We start from the raw sequence: 22,129 nt of genomic DNA, 5'->3' as shown, positions 1-22,129 counted from the left end.
TGTGCCTCGTGAGGACAGGCATCACATCTTCTTTGATTACTTCTATATCCCTAGCACCAGCCCTGTGCTACATATATCAGGCATCCATAGTATTTGCTGAACAAATTTTCAGCATACAGTTAGTCAGTTAACTAAGTATCATAGATGATGCTACCCTGAAAATTTAAAGCTGTATTTTATTTTTATTGACAAAGACACTAAAATCCAGGACTTGGGAACCTCCATTATAACCTCATCTTCATAATGGCAAAGTCCCTGTTTATCTAGTTCACTAGTATCCACCATGTCTAACATGGAAATTGGTAGCTAGTTGTCTCACTAAATATTTGTTGGATAAAGGAAAGAATAAATAAGCAAATGATAACAGCTAGCAATGATGCAACATTTGTTGAATGTTTTCTGTTCTAGGTACTCAACTTTCCATGTATTAATTTTATTAATGAATGAAATAACTCAAATTAAAACTCAAGACTAATAACATAGGTCAGTGCTTTTTCTGTGAAACCAAATAATCTTTCCAAAAGTCATCACTGTTTGAAAGACATTATTCCATCAATGGGTGGGACTTGTCATTCATTTCAAATCAAATAATATTTTGCTTCCTAATGTCATTTTTTGCCTGGTCATATTAATGGAACAGAAAAATTAGATAGGAAAGCCCAAACCAGGAACCCAAGGTATTATCACCATTCCCATCTTCATGACAACAGCTAAAACTAATTGAGGGCTTATGATGTGCCAGATGATAAGTTCCATACTATACATTTACTGTTCACTTAATTCTTAGAACAACTCTAATATGTAGGTATTATCATGCTCAGTTACATAACAGAAGATTAATTTAAATCACTTTGTCAAGATTAAGTAAATAATTAACTTGTTAATTACAAAGCAAGAATTCAAACCCAGGAGTCAGATAATTCCAAAATCCATGTTCTTCATTAAAAAAAAAAAAAATAGCCTCAGAGAAGTAACTTAAGATAGAGCCAGCATGAGTGTTTCTAAGGTAACTCTTGCTGTTAAAGAACAGAGTTCTTGTATTATCAGTAGAGTATTTATTTATTGAGGGCAGAAGGAACCATGTCTAATTTATGTTGCTGTAGTTTATGGTCATTTCCCCAGCAGTCAGACTAAGAGCTTTTTGTTAAATACCAGGTGAATGTGTAATTACGAGAGGCCCTGGGATCCAAAGAGGTGTCAGGGTGTCTAAGTGAATTATGTCTTTAAAACCAAAATGGAGATATTGCCTCATAACATCATAAACATCTCTGTCTCCACTAGTTTCATCCACACTTACTGAAAACTTTTATAAATATCCATTTATCATCAAACTAACTTTTCTTTGAAACTGATGCCCAAATTCTGATCTCTTCTCCCAAACTATACTTAATCTTTCCTCTGTTATTATAAACAGATGGTATAAATGGGTGTTCTATGTGTGCTCTTTCTTTCCCAGCGTCTTTAGCCTCACAATCTGATGTCACTCAGTCCTCCTTCCAATCCATACTTAGGGACCTTGGCAATTCTCAGTTCATTAAACCCTCTGCAAATTGAAACTGTTGATACTCTTGAACTTTTCTGAATATGAGAAGTCCAGATATAAAATGCTTGTATTTTTATTAAGCTTTAATAGCTATTAACTTTATGCAACCAAAACATTACATCCTAAATGACCACAAGTAAAGAAAAAGGGTTTTTTGTTTGTTTCTTTGTTTTGGGTACCAGGGATTGAACTCAGGGGTACTCAACAACTGAGCCACATCCCCAGCCCTATTTTGTTTTTATTCAGAGGCAGGGTCTGAGTTGCTTAGCAACTCAATGTTGCTGAGGCTGGTTTTGAACTCATGATCTACCTGCCTCAGCCTCCAGAGCAGCTGGGACTACAGGCATTTGCCACAACACCCTGCTTGTTTGCTTGTTTTTTTTTTTTTTTTGTTTTGTTTTTGTTTTTTTTGTACCAGGGTTTGAACCCAGGGGCGCTTAATTACTGAGACACATCCCCAACCCTTGTATTTTCATTTGAGATAGGGTCTTAGTTAAGTTGCTGAGGCTGTCTTTGAATTTATGGTACTCCTGCCTCAGCCTCCAGAGCCACTGGGATTACAGGTGTGCACCACCATGCCCAGTTGAGAAAAAGCTTTCTTAACTTGTGAAATATTTATTGAAGCAGTTCTCAAATTGAGATTTTAATTCTATTGTATTTATGCAGAATTTCTAAACTTCTTGTGGTGAATATATATCCCTGTTGTAATAAGAATAAAAAATATATTGTGTGTGTACACACACACACACACACACACACACTTACATGCACAAAAATATCCTAAAATCTTAACTAGATATATATTTAGACAGTAAGATTATGGTTGATGTAAATTCTACCAAAATTTGATTTCTCCCCAATATTTGCTACAAAGAGCACAAGAGTCACCTTATTAAAAAAACTTATGTTCCACAAAAAACTGTTCAAAATATCACATCACAGGAATACCAAAATGATGGTCTGACCTGACTATGATGACTCTACTGCTATTTTATGAGTACTGTTTCTCACATGTCCAGCTCAACACTCGTTTTCAAAATTTAGTTAGTGCCATTTTCATGACTTAAATATGAACTAAGTATTTGGGCCTATCAATGTCTTCAGCATCTCCTTTTATAAAATGAATAATATGCCAAGAGTTTCATTACACTTATATTTTCAGGGAGCTTAATTTTTCCTTTATTAGAGAAAATTTAAAATATTGTTTGAGATACTCTAGAGTAGAAGTCAACCAGAACCCAGTTATTTCTTCCCTGTTTGAATCTCATCAATAGCAATGTGGTCCCTAGTCTGAGTCAAGAATGGTTTAATTCCTAATGCCATCTTTTCCAAGGAAGTGTAAATAAAAAATAGAGACATGGGCTCAAGTGGTTCCTTCCTCCACTAGGTTTATTCTTGTTTTGGTTGGTTGTTTTATGTGTGTGTGTGTGTGTGTGCTGCTCTTTTACTAATCTAAAAACTCAGAATTGGTGCACTGACACTAAAGTATCTTTGAACCCCAGGATTTGAGATCCTACATTAATAAGTTACTGCTTTAGGATCAACTTTTTAGTTAACAGTATCAGAAAAATACCAGTCTTGTGGATCATAATGTGAATACCAATATTAGTGTCATTATAAAGTATGCAACATCTTCATTTGCCTCTACTTATAAAGCATAAAGTAAGAACTGGGGAGCCTTCTGGAGTGCAGTGGCACACACCTGTAATCCCAGGAGGATCGTGAGTTCAAATGCAGCCTCAGCAAAAGCAAGGCACTAAGCAACTCAGTGAGACCCTGTCACTAAATAAAATATGAAATAGGGCTGGGGAAGTGGCTCAGTGGCCCAGTGCCCCTGAGTTCAATCCCCAGTACAAAAAAAAAAATTCATAATAACTCAATCACACTGTAGTGAAGCTCAACAGATAAAAAGGCAACAGCAGTCATTTCTACATCACACAAACAGGATTTTTTGGGGGGTTGTGCCCATTAGTCCTTTCAGATGCTACCATATATTGAGAGTCTATCTTAATCCCCACACTCCTTACATACCTGAGTCTGTATAACATAAATCCGATCATGCCACATCACAGCTCAAAAACCTCCACGTGGTTTCCCAGTGCTCTTTGACTTTTATTCTAAATCCTCCTTCTGACCTATAATGCATTCCCTCTGCCTATCTCTCCAGCTTCGTCTCTTATCACTGTTCCCCTGAATCACAATACTTCAGCTACACTGGCTTCCCACTGCTCCTCAAACATGTCAAACATGCACCCACCTCAGGCCCTTTACACTTGCCATTCCCTGGTCTAGCCAAAGATAGCTACCTGACCTGCTTACTCTCTTATTTTAGCCCCTGCTCAAATGTCACATCCTCAAAGAGGACTTCCTTAACAGTGTTATCTAAAATGGAAACTCCATCATAATAATCTCTAATCTCTTACCCAGTGTATTAGTTGTATTTTGCTGTATAACACATTACCCCAAAACTTAGCACCTTAAAACAAAATTTATTTATTTCACAGTCTCTATGTACCCAGAAATGCAGAGTAGCTTAAATGGATTCTCACTCAGAATCTGTCATAAAATTGCCATCAGTATGTCAGCTGGGGCTGTAGACATCTGAACACTTGACTGAGGATAGAGGATCCACTTCCAGATGACTCACTCAAGTAACTATGGCTGGGAGGCCTCAGCTCCTTACTAGCTGGTGGAAGGAGCCCTGCATGGGCCTCTCCAAAGAGCTGCTTGAGTGTCCTCACAACATGGCTGCTAGCTTCTCCCAGAGGAAGTGATACAAGAAAATAAAGCAAGGAGGAAGCCACAATGCCTTTATGATCTGGACTTAGAATATATACATTGGCTTCTCTACAAATGTTAATCTGAGGGGGTGAGTGAGTCACTAAATCCAGAAAATGCTAAAGGAGTAGGCAATTTAAGCTCTATTTCTTGTAAGAAGATATATCAACCAGTAGGCCATTTAAACTGTTATACCTAGCTTCATTATTCTTCATGTCCTTTGTTACTACCTAATATTATATAGCAGTTTGTTTTTCATATTCTTCCCCTAACAAAATCTAAGCTTCATAAATGTAAGAACTTTGATATTTTAGCATTATTTCTCCTATTCCTCAAGAAATGATGTTTGACACATTTTATCCATAAAAATGATTTCATGTCCTTTCCAAAGGTTGACATTTTCTCTTTATTACAAATGAGAAAACTCTTCAAAGGCTCAATGAGGACCATACAGCAAGTTAAGTCACTAAGCCAGGAAATGAGGTTATATGGTATAAATTTAATGTCCGCAACCTAGTTAGTGCCTTATGTGGCCTTCCAATTGTGCCTCAGACCTATGCTTATTTTAAACAGTACCATCTAAACTCTAAAACTGAAGATATTAGTTGGTTAGCTTACATTTGTGGAAAAGTAGATGGGGAAGAAAAAATTCAGTTACTTTTTAAGTTGATGCTTCAATGAGGAACACTGGAATTAACAACCATGCTTAGTATCTGAAGCTGCCCACTTTTGGGCACCAAATCAGTACTCTCTCTACTATCCAGGACAGGGATTCTGAAACTCCCCACAGTCACACAGATGAGCGAGTTCATGGGCACAGGCTCTGGAGCAAACTGTCAAGGTTCAAATTCTGCCCATACTACTTCTAGCTGTGTGATCTTCTGCAAGTTACTAAACCCCTCTATGCTTCAGTTTTTCCATCAGTAAAATGGAGATCACTATAATACTTACCTCAAAAAAACATAGTGAAGATAGTAGGTGGTTACATATGAAAAGTACTGAAAAAAACTGTATATTCTCAAATATTAGCAATTATCAATAGTATCAAATTTCAATACTTTAATGGTTAGATAACTATACCTTAAAGAAACAATACCTCAGAATATCATAATCCCAGGATCAAAAACCACTTACTGAATTGAAAGTTAATCTTTAATTTAAAGACTTTGATTTAAAAGTTCATATGAAGCTAAAATTCAGAAAAATTGGAGAAAAAATTTAATTCCCAGAATTACTACCACTGCCTACCTTTTGATTCTGAACTTGAAGACTATTAACAAAGCACCGTCTCTAGCTGATCTCAAGAGCCAGATTCTAACTTCTAGAAATTCATGAATCAAGACTTCCTTTTAATTGTGTCTAGAAACAAACCAGAAGCCAGAACAGACAACAGAATGCTGTTTAAATTCTCTGTGTAAATACGCCTGAAGTCCGAGTACCTAAGCTCCTGGGTAGCCTGGATATGGTCAAAGTAAGGCAGAATCAAAGGGACAAATATGTGGCCACTTACTTCGCAGCAATGTTACCAAATGTTCCATATGCTCTAAGTCCTGAGAGTGTGTCAACTGCTTCAGGAGGGCAAGGACCTTGTCTGTCTTGCTCACCACTGTTTCCCTAACACCCAGAACAGTGCTTATCACAGAGTAGGCACTCAAAATATATTTACTGACAAAATTAGATAAGGTCATATAACTTTCAGCAAAGATGATGCAAGAAAGAAGAGAAAAAAAAACTTGTCCATTTTGTAAACATGGTATTAACATTCAAATATTTATGACTTATTTGAGGTTATTTTTGGTGCTACCAATTTCACATCTGAGGATGTAAACCTTCAAATGGTAAATTATCAATGATAACAATTAACCACATAAGTTTGTATATAAATTAACATCTAAATTAAAGACAATGTTTATTTCCTTTTGGTCTCTATATGAAATTACTATCAAGTGGTTTAAATTGAAATTCCAGCTGAACTCAGTAGTGCATGCCTGTAATCCCAGTGGCTCAGGAGTCTGAGGAAAGAGGATCACAGTTCAAAGCCAACCTTAGCAACTTAGCAAGGTCCTAAGCAACTTAGCAAGACCCTGCTTCAAAATAAAAAACTTAAAGGACTGGGATGTGTCTCAGTGGTTAAGCAACCCTGGGTTCAATTCCTGATACATATTTAAAAATCCAATTTGAGACAGTCTAATAATTTTTGAATGATTTCTTTATTTTTAGAAACTGTTAGTATAATTTTTTGTTTGCAGCAGCTATCACTAGCTAAACCCCAACCTAAGCCATAATCTGATGTAATAATCCTTACCAAACCTTTATAATGACTTTTTTGTTACACTGACAGTCTGGAGCTCCCCAGTTCCCTGAACCTGTTGCATCCAGCAGTGTGGATCAGTAAGAAGTTTTAAACAGTACTCAGCACTTTTGCAGGACCAGCAGCATCCACACCAGCACACTCCTAGACCCTGTCACTTGCTTCCACTAGGCAACGGTATTAAGTGATTGCGGTCTCAGAAAGCATAGAATTTCTATATTCAATAGTAAAGAAGTATTTTAACATTTAAACAACAATTTATAGTAGTTATTTGCCAATTGAAAATATGCCCTGTATATAACTAATATAGAATCATAATACTATGTTGAAGCATCTTTGCACCAAATGAATCTTTTAGCTGATCATTTGGAAGATAATTTGGGTGATTAACCAAAAAATATCTATTAAAAAGGACTTCAATTTAAAAGGTATTAGGTATTATGGTTTGAATATGAGACATTCCCTGAAAGCTCATATATAAGACAATGCAGTAATGTTCAGAGGTGAAATGATTAGATTATGAGAGTTGTAACCTAATCAGTGGATTGATCCATTTGATGGATTAACAATTTGAATGGATTAATGGGTGGCAACTGCAGGCAGGTAAAGCAAGGCTGAAGGATATAGGTCACTGTGGGCATGCTCTTGGGGAATATATTACCCCTGGCTCCTTGCACTCAAGCTCTCTCTGCTTCCTACCTCTGAGGAGCTGAGCAGCTCTCCTTCACCATGTCCTTCCACCATAATGTTCTGCCTTACCTCAGGCCCAGTGAGTTGGCTGACCAAGGACTGAACTTCTGAAACTGTAAGTCAAAATAAAGCTTTCTTCCTCCAAGTTGTTCTTGTCAGGACACAGTAATAATAATACTGATAAACTCTCAGGACTTGAAACATACGGAATGTTTGTTAAAACTGCTGGGAAGTGAGTGGCCACATATTTGTCTGTCCCTTTGATTCTGCCTTACTTTGACCATGTCCAGGCTACCCAGGAGCTTAGGTACTCAGGCTTCAGGCATATTTACAGAGAATTTAAATAGATCAGGACACAGTAATAATAATAAACTGGCCCAAATTAGAATCTACCCTCCAAAGTCTACTCTCCTTTAGTCAGTAATTATCCCAATCTCTTCTCAGGAGCATATAACATAATTTTAAAAAGAGAAATAGATCACAGATATTTCCTGGCTATGTTATACCAAAAGGAGATCGATTTCAGAGGGGACCACACACACCGGGCCCCAGGAATACCCTTTATCTCGCTCTGGCTTCATCATTTCACCAGGCCATTGCTACTGCCACCTACCACCACACACAGATGACCTCACCCTATTCAGGCGATTCCCTCTCATCCTCATTCATGCCCCAGTACCCCCTGGCCCTACCCAGTGCCCTGCTCCTTGTGGGGCACTGACCTTGCTCAGTCCCACCTAAATACTTTTGAACTTCATCATTCAAGAGCTATGATGGAAACATACACAGTACAGTTTTAATGTATTTGGAAAATAGCTTAGCTAACTCTTGAAGGTTCACTCATTGCTTTATTATCACACTTTGTATAATTCTTTCAGTATTCTCTTAAGATTAATAACTTTCTAGTATCTCCTAGATCCTTGACAGAGTGGTTGAATTTTTCTTTCTCCTTTCAATTATTGCCTTGAATCTACCCAGAAAAACCTCCAATTTGGTCCCTTGGAGCAACACCCCTTTCAATATTGAATATTGTTTCACATGATTTCATGTACCTAACATTTCCACCCATACCACCCTGCCTAACTAGGTAACTTCACTAACTTAAAAGACACTCTGGAAGTGAGACAACTAGCAGAAGGATCCTTAATAAATGTACAGAAAGTAAGGACTTCACACTAACAACACTCACAACTCTCACTTTGATAGTTCAAAAAAACAAAAGATGCTGAACTTGTACATTTGTAGAAATACCAATGCAGTATTTTCACGCCCTGATAGCTACTTAATGTTGATATTTTTGTCCACTAAGAAACAAATTTTGAGCCTTAATTTCTTTGTTGTGAACTTACCTAACTTGTGAGAACATCAAACAAGGTAATGTGAAAGTGATTTTTATCTATAAAATACTCACATGAATATGACTAGTTACTATCACTATTTACTTTCTCAAGCTTTACTATGTGCCCAAACTACAAAATCAAAGAATATTAAGAATATGTACATCTTAGTGCATACCATTGTATCTGTGGGTGTGACTCAAAAATCTCAAAAGCAAATAGAATGTGTGCTAACTTGTATGAAAGTCTGGTTGGTAGCAACCTTTAATCCACTCTTGCATTCATCATTCAATAAATATTTATTACATTCCTACCGTTTTCCAAGTTCTCTTCTGAATGCCAATAAATAAACTGTAAATAACATAGAGCCCTTCCCGACACAAGCTCCCTTTCAGGAGGGAGGAGACAGGCAATAATCAATGGGCAGTGTCAGGCAGTAGAAAAAGCCATGACAAACAAAGCATGGTGAAAGGGTTACAGAGGATAAAACAAGCGGTCAGAGAAGGCCTCTGAGGAGCAGGCATTTGATCAGAGACTCAAAGAAAGTGAGGTACAAAATCATGTGGATACCTGAAAGAACACTCCAGGCAGATACACAGAGGAACTTCAAAGGCCCTGAGACTGGGACATGCTTGGCATGTCCGAAGAGCAACAAGTTGGATGGTGTACCTGGAGGGTAGTGTGTGAGGGGAGATTAGAGAAAAGGCATGACACATGTGGTCTTGAAAACAATGGTAAAGATGAAAAATGTAATAGTAGGTGTGATAGGAGGCTATGTCAGGACTACAGGCAAACAAATCGCATGCCAGATTTATGCGCTGATGCGATTACACAAAAAACTGGCTTCTTGGGCTACTTATCTGTACATTTTTTAATTTTTAGACATTTTAAATTATCTGTTTACTGTTCCAGTACTTCTTTGCATTTCAAAAAAAAAGGGGCACTGATATTTGAACATTGGACTTGCTGATGTGGAAATCACTGGGGGCCTTGACAAAGTGTCTAGGAAGTACTGGAAAATAAAAACCTAATTTAAGGGGAATCGAGAAAATTGGAGCAGATGATTGTGGAGACAGCAAGTATATAAACTCTTTCAAGTCTATTATAAAATGAAGCAAAAAAAAAAAAATCCCAAAATGGAACTGAAGTTGGAGAAGCACTGAAGGGTCAAAGGAGATGCTCTATCTTGTTTGGATGGTGACAATTCAGAGAAGAGGAAAAACTGATGATCTAGATAAGGGATATTTTACAAAGGTAAATTTATGTAAAGTAAAACCAGAGAGGATACACATAGGTGAAAAAGTTGATGTTTGTAGGAGGGACAGTACATTCCTTTTTTTACTGATGGAAGAGGGGGATTAAAGCCAGTGGCACTCTATCACTGAGCTACACCCCCAGCACTTTTTATTTTGAGACATGTCTCACTAAATTGCTGAGGCTCATCTCAAACTTGCCATCCTCCTGCCTTGGCTTCCCAATTAGCTGGGATTATAGGTATGCACCTATGCACCTATGCACTTGGCTACTTGCCTTTTTAATGTGAAGGAAGGAAAGAAAAGTACATGGGTACAGATATAGAAAAGGTGATAAAGGACTGGATGTGCTCAGCAGAAAAGCGTTTGCCTTGCATTCACAAAGCCTTAGGTTCAATCCCTAGTTCAAAAATATATATATATATATATATATGTAAGTATATAAAAAGAACCCCACCAAAAAATAAATAAATAAGAAACGATGGTAGATTTGGTGATAGAAGATAAAAGATAAGGAAGTTTTATGATGCTTCTGTTTTCTCAGAGATACTACAATTAAAAAAGTTGAGGGTGAGTGTGGAGAAGGAGATCTAGAAGCTTGCCTTGGAGAAAGCATGAAATGATTGCTATTACGTGGTAGTTTTATCTTTCTATGGTCCTTATTTTCTCTTTCTTGACTGCTTTATGCTATCGCTTTTCCAGGGCAGAAGCTATGCTTACTTCATTTGTTCTATATGTGAAAAGAAAAGCATGTGCAAGGATTAGATATCAAAGACATAAAGAAGTTGTTGCTATGATGCTAGACAGTCAGAGTAGTGGAGTCTTAGGAGGAAATGCAAAAATATACAAATTTCCTGATTAATTATGAAATAAGTCAGTTTTTGGCATAAAGGAATAGGTATATAAACATATATACCATTCATTAAAAATCTTAACAAGCATAGACTCATCAAGTATTATATTTTTAATCCTCTATGAGTTCTATTATGTTACAATCATTTAAATTATGAATATTTAAATTACAGTGACACATTGAACATCTGGTTTTCCCAGTCACATAATTAAATTTCCACCTCAATACTACCATTACTTCCCATTTTATGATCTGAAAATTCATTTTATTAAGGTAAAACTCAAATACATGTATTATTGTTTATATAACTTCCTTCAATCTTTTTACTTACCTACTAAAGGGAATGCTTACCAATGTTAGTTTCCCAAGTATTCTTCCTGAACTTGGATGTGGCTAGCATTTACTACTAGTAGCATTTTATCTACCTAATCACAGAACAATAAAGCTAACCTTTGAAAATAAATGCACATGTCAAGTATTACAAAGTTTTTCCTTCACCATTTTCAAGGTTACATTTGTCCCTGTGTGTATAAATATTTAATGCATTATTATGATTTGAGACTATGTACCCCATTGTCAATGGAATGTAAACTAAAAACAAGAGCCAGGAGTGGTGGTGCACTCCTGTGATTCCAGTTACTCAGAAGGCTGAGGCAAGATGATCACAAGTTCAAAGCCAGTCTCAGCATTAGTGAGACCCTATCTCAAAATAAAAAAATAAAAGGGATGAGAATGTGGCTCAGTGGTTAAGAACCCCTGATATCAATTCCCAGTACCAAAAACAAAATCAAAACTAAAAACAAATCAATAAATATCTGAAAATATTTTATAACTTTTGTTTCATCTTATTTACTAGGGATATTTATGGTTAGTCTCATCTTTAACATTTATTTAAAGAAAACTAAACCTCAACTGTCTATGATAATTTCAGTTTTGTTTTATAGTTTTCCTTTCCCTGGGTTATATAACACTTCCCCAAAAGATCAGAGTCCTCTTATGAAGGATTTTTGTAAATGTTGGCATCTTCGAATATGAAAAAGCTTCCAGGTGGACAATTCTCCATGTTAGCATAATTTCACATTCCAGTCTCATGGGCTAGTGGCAGTTGTTTTGTATAATATGGCAATGCATATTGAGGCTATGTTTACCCATTACGCGCAGTCAACAAATTGTACTGTAATTGCTAACTTTCTTTTCTTGATCTCCCTTCTAAACTAAACTCTAAACTCTGTGGAATCAAGGACTGTGTCCATTTAGGTCATCTTTGTATCCTCAACCTCACATACAGTAAGAGGTCAATAAAACATGCTGAATCAATGAAAGTTCCTGCTCTGTGGAGAGTGAATAACTCCGTGGCAATGCTACTTACCTGTGAGATCCAGAGTTCTATCCACAAAGACCACAGATGCCCTGCCTGTAGCATTCTTCCTTCTGTTCTTGGCAGGCGCATAATTGGCCAGATCTGCAGCGATGACCCGACTGAGGGAACCCACAGCAAAACATTCTTCACGTACCCCTAAATGCTCACACAGGGAACTGAGACCTGACACCAGGCACCTGATCTGCAGCAGCAGGTTTGGGGTCAGGGTAGAGGCATCCACCTCACCCAGGCTTCCCAGCCTCCTCTTGTCTGGTCTGGCACTATTAAGGAGATGTACATCCTGGGGTAGCAGTGGGAAAAGAGAAGCAAAGGCCGGAGTTAAAGCAAGGTATGGAGCAGCAGGGGCGAGCAACAATGGGACGTGCTGCACCTCCGCCGTGTAGTTCATGTTTCCCATCCACTCACACAGCTTCTCCTCCAGTTGCTCGAACACTGGATGCTGCCCCTCTAGCTCGGCCGCTGCAGCCGCTGGGACATGGTTAGCCGTGAGGTGAACTGCGTGGCTCACTGCTGTGACCACTACACAATACTGGAAGTGACTGCGGCATATTATGTCTCTTATAGTCTCCACAGTCCGACCTTTCAGCAGGCAGCTCAACACAAAAACTGCCTTGGGCTGCTTGACTCCACCACCAACTGCATCAGGCTCGAACTCCCTCAGCTGACACGCAGGACCACCCACCGCCTCAAGGAGCCGCATGGATCCACAGCCCCAGTGCAGGCTCTCGGCGCAGGCAGCGTCCAGGTAGACCACAGCCCGTTTGACTTTGGCCAGCACCTGCTCCCAGCCTTGCTGGGTGAAGGACAGCACGCCCAGGGCGCTCATGGTCGGAATTCTCAGACTCGAGGAAACTCGGGTGCAGGAACTTCTGGCAGAATTCACAGCTTCCGGAAATGGGGTGTCCTGAGACTTTGACAGTCAACACAGTACACGTGGTCCTGTCTCTGACGTGCCTGGTGACCGCGCACTGTGATGACGTAGAACCGAGCACTGATTGGCTAGTTAGGGAGGAAGGGTGGGCGGGACTGGGAAAAGGGGGCGGGGCGGGGCCCCATGGCTCTGGGCTGCCTCAAAAGTTCCGGAGAAGAAAAGAAAAAGAGCTGAACTGCGCTACCTTTGTCCCCCTATCTGTCTGCTCAAGTTACATTTCCGTGCTCCCTTAGAAGTCTTAGGAATAATAAAACCTAAACTGGAGTTTAATATCTTCCTCGGATATGCACACATCTCTGAAATTACAGCCACTTTCCCCATTTAAACTCTGAGAAGCAGAGAATAAAAACTGCTGTGTAATAATTTGTAGCTTATAGATTGCTACCACATGCATTATCGCACACAAGCCTCTTAATAAACCCACTGTTCTCAATTTCCCTTTCTCCATCTTTCCCCCATCTCATTGTCACTAAATCTTGATGCTCTTCAAAACTCCTAGAAACTAGCTTCTCCTCTCCATCCTTGCTATTACCTCAGTTTGGGCATCATCACTCACCTGGACTAACACAATGATCACTTCCTGGTTTTCCGTCCCTTCCCCCCTCGATTCAGGTTTCTTCCTAATAAATTAAGGTGGTCCTTCCATTTTACTGCTTAAAAACTTTACCTGGTTCAGTTGCTTACAGGATATTTACAGACTCCTTAAAAATTACCAAAATCCTTCATAATTTCTCAATTTCTCTGCACTTACTCCCAGCCTGGAACATTGTATACCTGTACAACAAAAATCAACAGATTGAACTCAGAGCGTTTCATGGGCTCAGTTTGTTCAACCAATATTATAAAGCACCTAAGTAAAATCCCTGTGCCAAACTTCAAAGATGAAATGGTTAATAAATCATGTGATTCACAAAGAATTTGCACCTGGTAAACTCTTACCCAAAATAACCATTCCAATTAAGTCTGCTAAGTACTTGCAATATCACTGGGTTAGGGTTAGTTTTAACATACCTATTTTCCTTAACATATCTATTCTATGAGATTGTGCACTAGAGACCAAGGAATCCCCCAGATTAGAAGATAGCAGGTTCTACAAGTGTTTGATGAGTTTCAATTAATACCCATATAATATTCAGCAAACTTTTAATGAACATGTACAATATTCAGGATAAAAAGGGAAATAAGTTACATCCTTGTCTTCAAAAGAATTAAAATGAAATGAAAGGACTCATACCAAGTGCAATAAAATGTCACGGAAGCAAGCTGGGGAGATAGCTCAGCTGGTAAGAGTGCTTTGTCTTGCAAGCACAAGGCCCTGAGTTCAATCCCCAGTACCGCAAAAAAAAAAAAAAAAAAAAAAAAAAAAAAAAGTCACAGAAGAAATGATTTAAAAAATATGCATAGGAGTTACTAGGTAGGCAAACAAATTCTGATTGAGTGAAAGAAAAAGGGAAGTGGTCAGAAGAAGTTTCACATATAACATGAGTTTTTAGTCATCTTCAAAGAAACCAGGTGTTTAGCAGGTGGACAGGATGGGGAGGACCATTCCTGGCAGTCCAGGCAGAAAGTGCAATATGAATAAAGTTGTAGGGGCATGAAACAGTAAAATGTGTTCTTTGGAACTACAAACAGGTTATTTTAGCTGTAATGCATTGCATGAAGGTCTAAGAAAAAATACGAACAAAGAACTAGCAAAGGAACAGACAAGATCATGGAGCATCTTATTTTCTATTCTAAATAGTAGCAGCCAATTGGAAACTATTGAAGTCTTTTGGTAGAAATTGTTCCTTCACCTCTGGATTTTAGAAAAATAGGTTAGTCACCAGCAACAACTATAGGTAAGCATTGGTAGGGATAATAATAAAAGAATGGCAGTGTGGTATATAAAGAGAGGTTTAAAAAATAGTGCCAAAAGGCTTGGTGAGTAACTGGCAGAAAGGAGGACACAGAAGGAGAATTTTATGTTAGCACCCAGTTTTCTGGGTGAATTACTGGTAAATGGCAAGGACTTATATTTGTAAAACCAAAACAGCAGCAGATTGGGGAATAAATATGCCGAATTCAATTGGGACATGTTTTTGTTTCACTATGGGAGCATATCACAAAATTTACCATATTAGCTGTTTTAATGTGTACAGTTCAGTGGCATTAAATACATTCACACTGTTGTGTAACTAATGTTCAGAACTTTTTATCTGGCAAAATTGAAATCCTGTATACTTTAGACAGTTCATTTCCTCTCCAAGCTTCTGGCAACCTTCACTCTGTTTCCACGAGTTGACTACTCTAGACTCATCATATAAGTGGAATTGTACGGTATTTGTTTTGTCATGATTAACTTATTCTAGTTAGCATAATGTCCTCTGTGTTCATCTATGTTGTAATGTGAGAATTTCCATCCTTTTAAAAATTGATTTTGTTTATGTATTTATAGTACCTATCCATTCACCTGTCAGTGGACATTTGAGTTGCTTCCACCTTTTAGTTATTGTTACTAATAACACTCTGAATGTGTGTACAAATTTCTGAGATCCTGTTTTCAATTCTTTTGTGTATACATCTAGAAGGGAAATTGCTGAATCATACAATAATCCTATTTTTAATGTTTCAAAGAAACATTAGCTCTGTTGTCCATAGTATCTGCAACATTTTATATTTCCAATGACAACACACACACAAGGGTTCCAGTTTCTTCACAGTCTTTCCAACACTTGATTTTTTCTGTTACTTTTAAAGTGGTCATCCTAATAGATACAGAGGCATATTGTTATTTTGGGTTTTTTTTTTGTGTGTGTGTGTGTGTGTGTGTGTGTGTGTGTGTGTGTGTATGCCAGGGATTAAACTCAAGGGGCACTCACCCACTGAGCCACATTCCCAGCCCTATTTGGTATTTTATTTAGAGACAGGGTCTCACTGCGTTGTTTAACACCTTGCTTTTGCTAAGGCTGGCTCTGAACTCTTGATCCTCCTGTCTCAGCCTCCCAAGCCTCTGGTATTACAGGTGTGTGTGCCACTGCACCTGGTGGCATATTGTTTTGAAGTTATTTGGGGGGACATCTGGGTAGAAACATCTAGTAAATCATTGGGTAAATGATTCTGGTATTTGGGGAGGCATAATAGTATGCTTGAGATAGCTTTAAGAGAGCATGAAGAAGAGAGATAATGAAATGATAGAATTCTGAGCAAGCTTTTTGGGTGGGCAGAAGTCCAGCCTGTGTACGAAACCATGAGGGAGATGTGTTTCAAGGGTAGAGGCAAGGGTCAGAGAAGGGAAAAGTGAGATGGAATCTGAAGAGAATCTGCAGGATTTGAACCTGTGCAGGAAAAAATTACAGACATGATGGGGGAAGAGCAGGGGTGCAGAATGAGTCACTGGATTGGACAAACAGTGCCTAGGAACAATTTCTATAAGGCTGGACCAATGAGGGGGTTTGATGAGGAAGGAACAAAAAAGAATACGAAGTGAGGGTCAAAGAAAGTAGCCCAGCATCTAAAATTCAGAGATTTTTATAAGATCTAGGGCATGGCCCTGAATGTGAACTGAAGTGACTGAATCATGAAGATTGTTGAATGGTTAAAGTACAGAAGGTCAAAAACCACGAGATGAATAGTCCATTCAAGTCAGTCATTATGATATCAAGTGACAGAGGATAATAAGACTTTTCCCCATATTACATCCCCACATCATATGAAAACAAGGAGCGCTGACAGGGGTGCGGGGATAGAGGTGGTGAGTGTGGATGTTATGAGCTGGAAAGGAGGATTTTCACAGGAAAGTGGAACCTCAGTGGTCTGGTAGTGATCCATAAGAGACAGGAAGATTGCAAAACTCTCTCCAGGCTCCATGGTACAATCAGGCAAAAGATAATGGTGGGCATGTAGTATAGAAAGATGAGAAATTATGTCCCTGTGAGTAAATTGGATAACTGAATCTCAGTTTAAGTGAAAAGTAGGGTCATCTCTATGCTAAATGTTTTCTTTCTTCTTTCTCTTCTTTTTTGGGTGCTCTACCATTTGGCCACACCTCTATTTACCCCCAGATCCTTTCTATTAAAATATAAGATTGTTGGTATGCACATAAAATGGAATAGAGGTAAAGACTGAGTTAAATGCAGAGTTGGGAATCAGGTCTGCAAGAACTGGAGAGGAATAAGCACAGAAATTGTCTCAGTTCAGGCTGCTAAAGCAGAAATGCCATACATCGGATGACTTGAACAATAGAGATTTCTCACAGTCCTGACCTGAAGGCTGGGAAGTCCAAGATCAGGTTGCTAGGATGGACCAGTTTTGGTGCGAGACCTCTTCCTGGTTCACAGGTGGTTTTCTTTGAGCCATGTCCTCATGTTGTACACAACAGAGAAGAAGGGAGCAAGCTCTCCTGTGTCATGAAGGACATGATTTTCCTCCCCCTCAAGGAGGGCTTATTTTCTTCCCAAAGCCCTTCTTCCAACACCAGCATATTGGGAATTAAAGGGTTTCAACACAAACATTTTTTTGGTGGGTGGGGGGACACATACATTCAGTCCATAATAGAGATGTGACGAACGACACTAAAAAGTTGACAAAAGATGACCAAGGATGAGGGGAGAGGGGAGATTCCTAAAAGTTGCTTAATGCATAGCAGGTATAGCCACGTGAAACTTGAGGAGCTACCAGACCATGAAGGAGCTTGTAGGCCACAAGGATTTGCGTTTGGATTTGCACTTGACATGTCAGAGGAAGCCATTGAAGGTTTTGTGTTACCTGAATTTCATTATGGTAGTGGAGATGAAGAGAGGGCAGATTTGGGATATATTTTATAAGAAGAGCTAACAGGCCTTGCTAATGAATTGTACAGAGTGAGAGGGACAGATGAGGAAAAAAAGGAAGGAAAGGAAAAAGAATGATTCTTTGGGTTCGTGTTGACATCTGACTATTTGGATAGTGATTACTAATACAAACAAGGGCGTTTTAGTTAGCTTTTTCTGTTGCTTTGGCCAAAAGACCTAACAAGAACAATTAGAGGAGAAAAAGTTTATTTGGGGGCTCACAGTTTCAGAGGACTCGGTCTAGCCAGCTCCATTCCTTGGGCTCCAGGCTCCAGGTGAGGCTGAACATCAGAGCAGAAGAGCGTAGCAGAGGGAAACAGGCCAAACCAACACAGCAGGAAGCACAGAGAGACTCTGCTCACCAGACACAAAATATATACCCAAAGCCACACCCACTAGGACCCCGACTCCTCCAATCACAACCCACCTGCTTTCAATTTTAACACCCAGTTACTCCCTATCAGGGGATTAATTTACTGACTGGGTTAAGGCTCTCATAACCAAATTATTTTACCTGTAAGCATTTTTGCATTGTCTCACACGAGTTTTTGGGAGACACCTCATATCTAAGCCATAATAATGGGGAAGCCTGAGGAACATGGGAATAGGGTAAGACAAGCTTGGGAAGGGAATTCACAAATTCTGTTCTGGGCATAAGTTTGAAATGCCCATTAAATATCCAGAAGATTCATCTGATGAAATATTTGGGTGATGCTGAGTGTCCTGAACTTAAGAAATGAAAACTGCAGGTAAGGATTCAGGAGTCTTCGGCTCCCAATGATGTAGGTGGTATTAAAAGTCATGTAAATGGATAAAATGTCCTTGACAGGCAGGGTAGGCAGAAAAGAGCCCCCCCAACAAAAGTGCTTTCTTTATTTCAGATGTTATGGTGGGAGTAGAATAAATTCCTGCTAACATGATCTGCTCAAGACCATCACAACTACCTTATTAAAATGTGAGTAGTACTTCTCTGTTCAAAATAGTCAGCAATTACTTCCCATTCCTAATAAAATCAAATGTATTTCTCTTCATCTTATTTCTAGGTTCTCCATATACATGATCAGTGCTTGGCTTAAAGATTCACATATCCCTTTCCGTGTGATGGACATTGTGAGAGAGGATCTGGTGACTCCACAGATAAAAGAAAATCGTTCTCATCCTTAAAGGGCACACATAGCTTACATTAACAGTATAGATGTGAATAGGAGACAACAGAACTTTCTAGAAACAACTAGCAATACAAAGTGTAAGTTAAAGGATGTTAAGATGCAGAAGAGGATGGCTTACTGGGGTTAATTCATCACTGAAGTACCAAAAAGAGGAAAGCTCTTCATATTTGTAATTATTCTGGTTGGTCAAAGAAGGAAAGACCTAGAAAAATAAATAAAAACAAACACCAACCAAAAAAGGCCTAACCCATAACATGACACTTCCTGGCCTCTAATTGGTCAATTGCTTTGATGTTTGCAACCTCATTTAACTTTGTAATCCTTTCAAGAACGGGCTATAAAACATCAATTTAATAGATCATTTTACTGACATGTAAACTAAATAATATTGAAATTTAAGTGACATATCTAAAGTTGGCAGCAAATAGAACAGTTGTCTTCACATGCCATATCCATGCAAAACACCTTTTTGAGTACTGTACTTCCACATGCTGGCTACTGAGTAAGACCTTTTTATTTAATTTTCAACTCTTGTCATCCATTTAATCATTTTAATGAAGCATTCCTTGAGAGTACTTTTCAGAGATAGATACACTGAAACTGAGTATTATCATCATCATTATTTATTTATTTATTGAGATGGATGATCTTTCGATGTTGCCCAAGTTCAACTTGTGGGCCCTAGTGGTTCTCCCTTCTCAGCCTCGGAGTAGCTGTGATTACAAACAGGCACCACAATGCCTGGTTTATTATTTTTGCCAAGAAATAACAGATCACAAAAAAGACAATAAAATAGTAACCAATATAATCAGAATAAATGTAGTATTGTGGTTTGATAAGGTTATAATGTATGATGTGGGAGGAAGTGTATAAACTATCTTCAAACTACTTATCTTTGAACACCCCCCCACCTCTCCCTGCCCCCGACCTCAGTAAGTAAGGAAATAAAGACACGTTTAACTAAGGAAGCATAGTCATGCCAGAATCCCAGTTTGGAAGCAAGGAAGGAAGAGGCCTTTTATTTAAAAGTGGTTATTAGTGATTTATGGGCTTCTTTGCATGTAGAAATGTTGATTTTCAAAGCTAAGTTCAAATGCTAACCTCTACCATGAAGGTGATCTCATGCATCAATTATTCTTCGCCAATTCTTCAGTTCAGTCCAAGCAATGCCTTGAAGGGCAAGCTGCTTTCAGGCAGCTGGAAGAAGCAGCCCCTCAGCAAAAGGCAATTGGTTGTCCCATGAATCACCAGTCACTAGAGATTTTTAGAATAATAAAGAAAACCTTCATTCCATTTCTTTCAGCAAAGCCAAGAAAATTCATTTGGTGTTTTGCACCATGTGAGAAATGAAGCAACATCAAGATGCCCTGTTTGAGGGAGGATTTGGTCTAGTGAAGAGTTTGAGAAAAACAGATATGTAGTCAAATAATTACTGTACAATGTGATCAACCTATGCCATAGAAGCAGCACAAGGTCTAGAAGGATGAACTCTGCCCTACATATTCCCCAATACCACTGGCCTCATCTACATTTTGTTATCATTTCAATCCGGGTACATTTGTGTTCTATGAACATGCAAAGAATTCTTCTACCTCAAGGCCTTTTCACTTCCTAATTCCTCTGTTAATCTATTCACCTAGGAATCCACAGGGCTTATATCAAGTCTTCACGCAGGACCCTACACTTACATCATCTCATTAGTATGGCTTTTTCTGATCATGTGATACAAAATTGCACTCCATCCTTATTCATCACATTCCTCTGGACCCTCTTATAGCTTACTCTTCATAATCTTAATATTTTTGTTGTTGTTGTCGTCTCTCTTAAAAGAATGAAAGTTCTGCCAAAGGAAGGACTTTTTCTTTTTCTTTTTTTTTTTTTAAACTCACTGCTGTATCTATGTAGTTTTAAAGAGTTCCTGACCCTCAATAGACTTTCCACAAATATTGATTGCATAAATAAATAAATGGGAATAGATGACGTAGGATTCAGGAAAGATTTTACAAAGGTAATTATACTTCAACAGACTTTAGAAGAATGCAAGGAATTGCTCTCAACAAAGTAGATAGAGGTGTGTTCAAAGATAAGGAGAATTAAAACCACATGGCTTGTTTAAACAACAGAAGATGGTGTGGTATTGGTGGGGTGTAAACACTTCCACATTTTCCTTGAGGGAAAGTAATTGCTTACCACCCTGTTTTTCTCAATAAAGAGAACTTTTTAAATGCAATCCTTTTTACTCATGTATTCATTTTCCACCATCTTAGAGCAGGCATTCAATGTGAAATAAAGAACAATATTTATTCATTAGAGAACATATAAAAGTCCATTCATTGATTTACACAATCAAAATGGATTTCTTTCTGTTGAAAAATGAGTACCCACCCAAAACTTGCAGTACTAAAGGAATCTTATAAATATCTAATTCAGCTTTCCCACTTTGTAGGTTGATTACCCAAAGTCACACATCTAACTAGTTAAGAACTGGAACTGTATTTTTAACCCATCCAATACTGTCTTTTTCTTGGAAGGTGTGCTCTGAAAAGTGACCTGAAAATCTGGCATTATCTATTAAAATATAAACTACCCATAGTTAGGTTCTAGCTTGGTGAAACACTTGAACAAACCCGGAAGAAACAAGGAATCTTCATTGTAGGATTTCATTTGGCAAAGATTTGAATGCAATCATGTGCATCAATAGCGAAGTAGCCATATTTACTTTGTGAAAGCCATGCTACAGATTTTTAGAGCATTAAAAAGGGACATATATTAAGTATACTAAAATTAAAAAGATCTCCAAAACCATGGTAAGTTTAAAAAGAAAAAAAAAAAAAAAAAAAAAGCAAGTCGCAGAATTGTAGAGTACTATGACTTTTAAGACTCAACTTCAAGTTCTCCCAAGATACCTAAAGTAAATGTACAAAAAATTTCGGAACAATGTACACCAAACGCAAGGGTGACATCTGAGGTTGAGGGTGGTGGATGAGGTGGTCTTCGACATCAACGAGAATGTATTGTTCCTGATAATTCTGCTTTGACTGGCTTTTAAAATTAATTTTTCGAGACACCGAGTGT

General features: G+C 38.3%; 1 protein-coding gene and 1 pseudogene across 6 annotated transcripts in view; both read right to left on the bottom strand.

Annotated features, from left to right (window-relative positions):
• The window catches only part of SCFD2 (sec1 family domain containing 2), a 398,565-nt gene extending 385,461 nt beyond the window's left edge, over positions 1 to 13,104 (bottom strand). For 4 of the 5 annotated variants that reach the window (XM_079154037.1, XM_079154040.1, XM_079154041.1 and 1 more), the window contains exons 1-2: positions 12,135 to 13,104; positions 9,230 to 9,328 (exon numbers count right to left, since the gene is read on the bottom strand). In XM_079154037.1, coding sequence (XP_079010163.1) covers positions 9,230 to 9,328; positions 12,135 to 12,972 — 937 coding nt within the window. In that variant the 5' untranslated portion in view covers positions 12,973 to 13,104. The remainder of the gene's footprint in view (positions 1 to 9,229; positions 9,329 to 12,134) is intronic. The other variant, XM_079154038.1, reaches the window with a different exon arrangement.
• Positions 1 to 22,129, bottom strand: part of LOC306669896 (DGAT1/2-independent enzyme synthesizing storage lipids-like) — a 497,646-nt pseudogene that overhangs the window by 225,028 nt on the left and 250,489 nt on the right. The window lies entirely within an intron of this gene.

Source organism: Sciurus vulgaris (genome assembly GCF_902686455.1).
Source record: "Sciurus vulgaris genome assembly, chromosome: 9".
Classification (NCBI taxonomy): Eukaryota; Metazoa; Chordata; class Mammalia; order Rodentia; family Sciuridae; genus Sciurus; species Sciurus vulgaris.
This window is presented reverse-complemented; position numbering and strand designations above follow the sequence as displayed.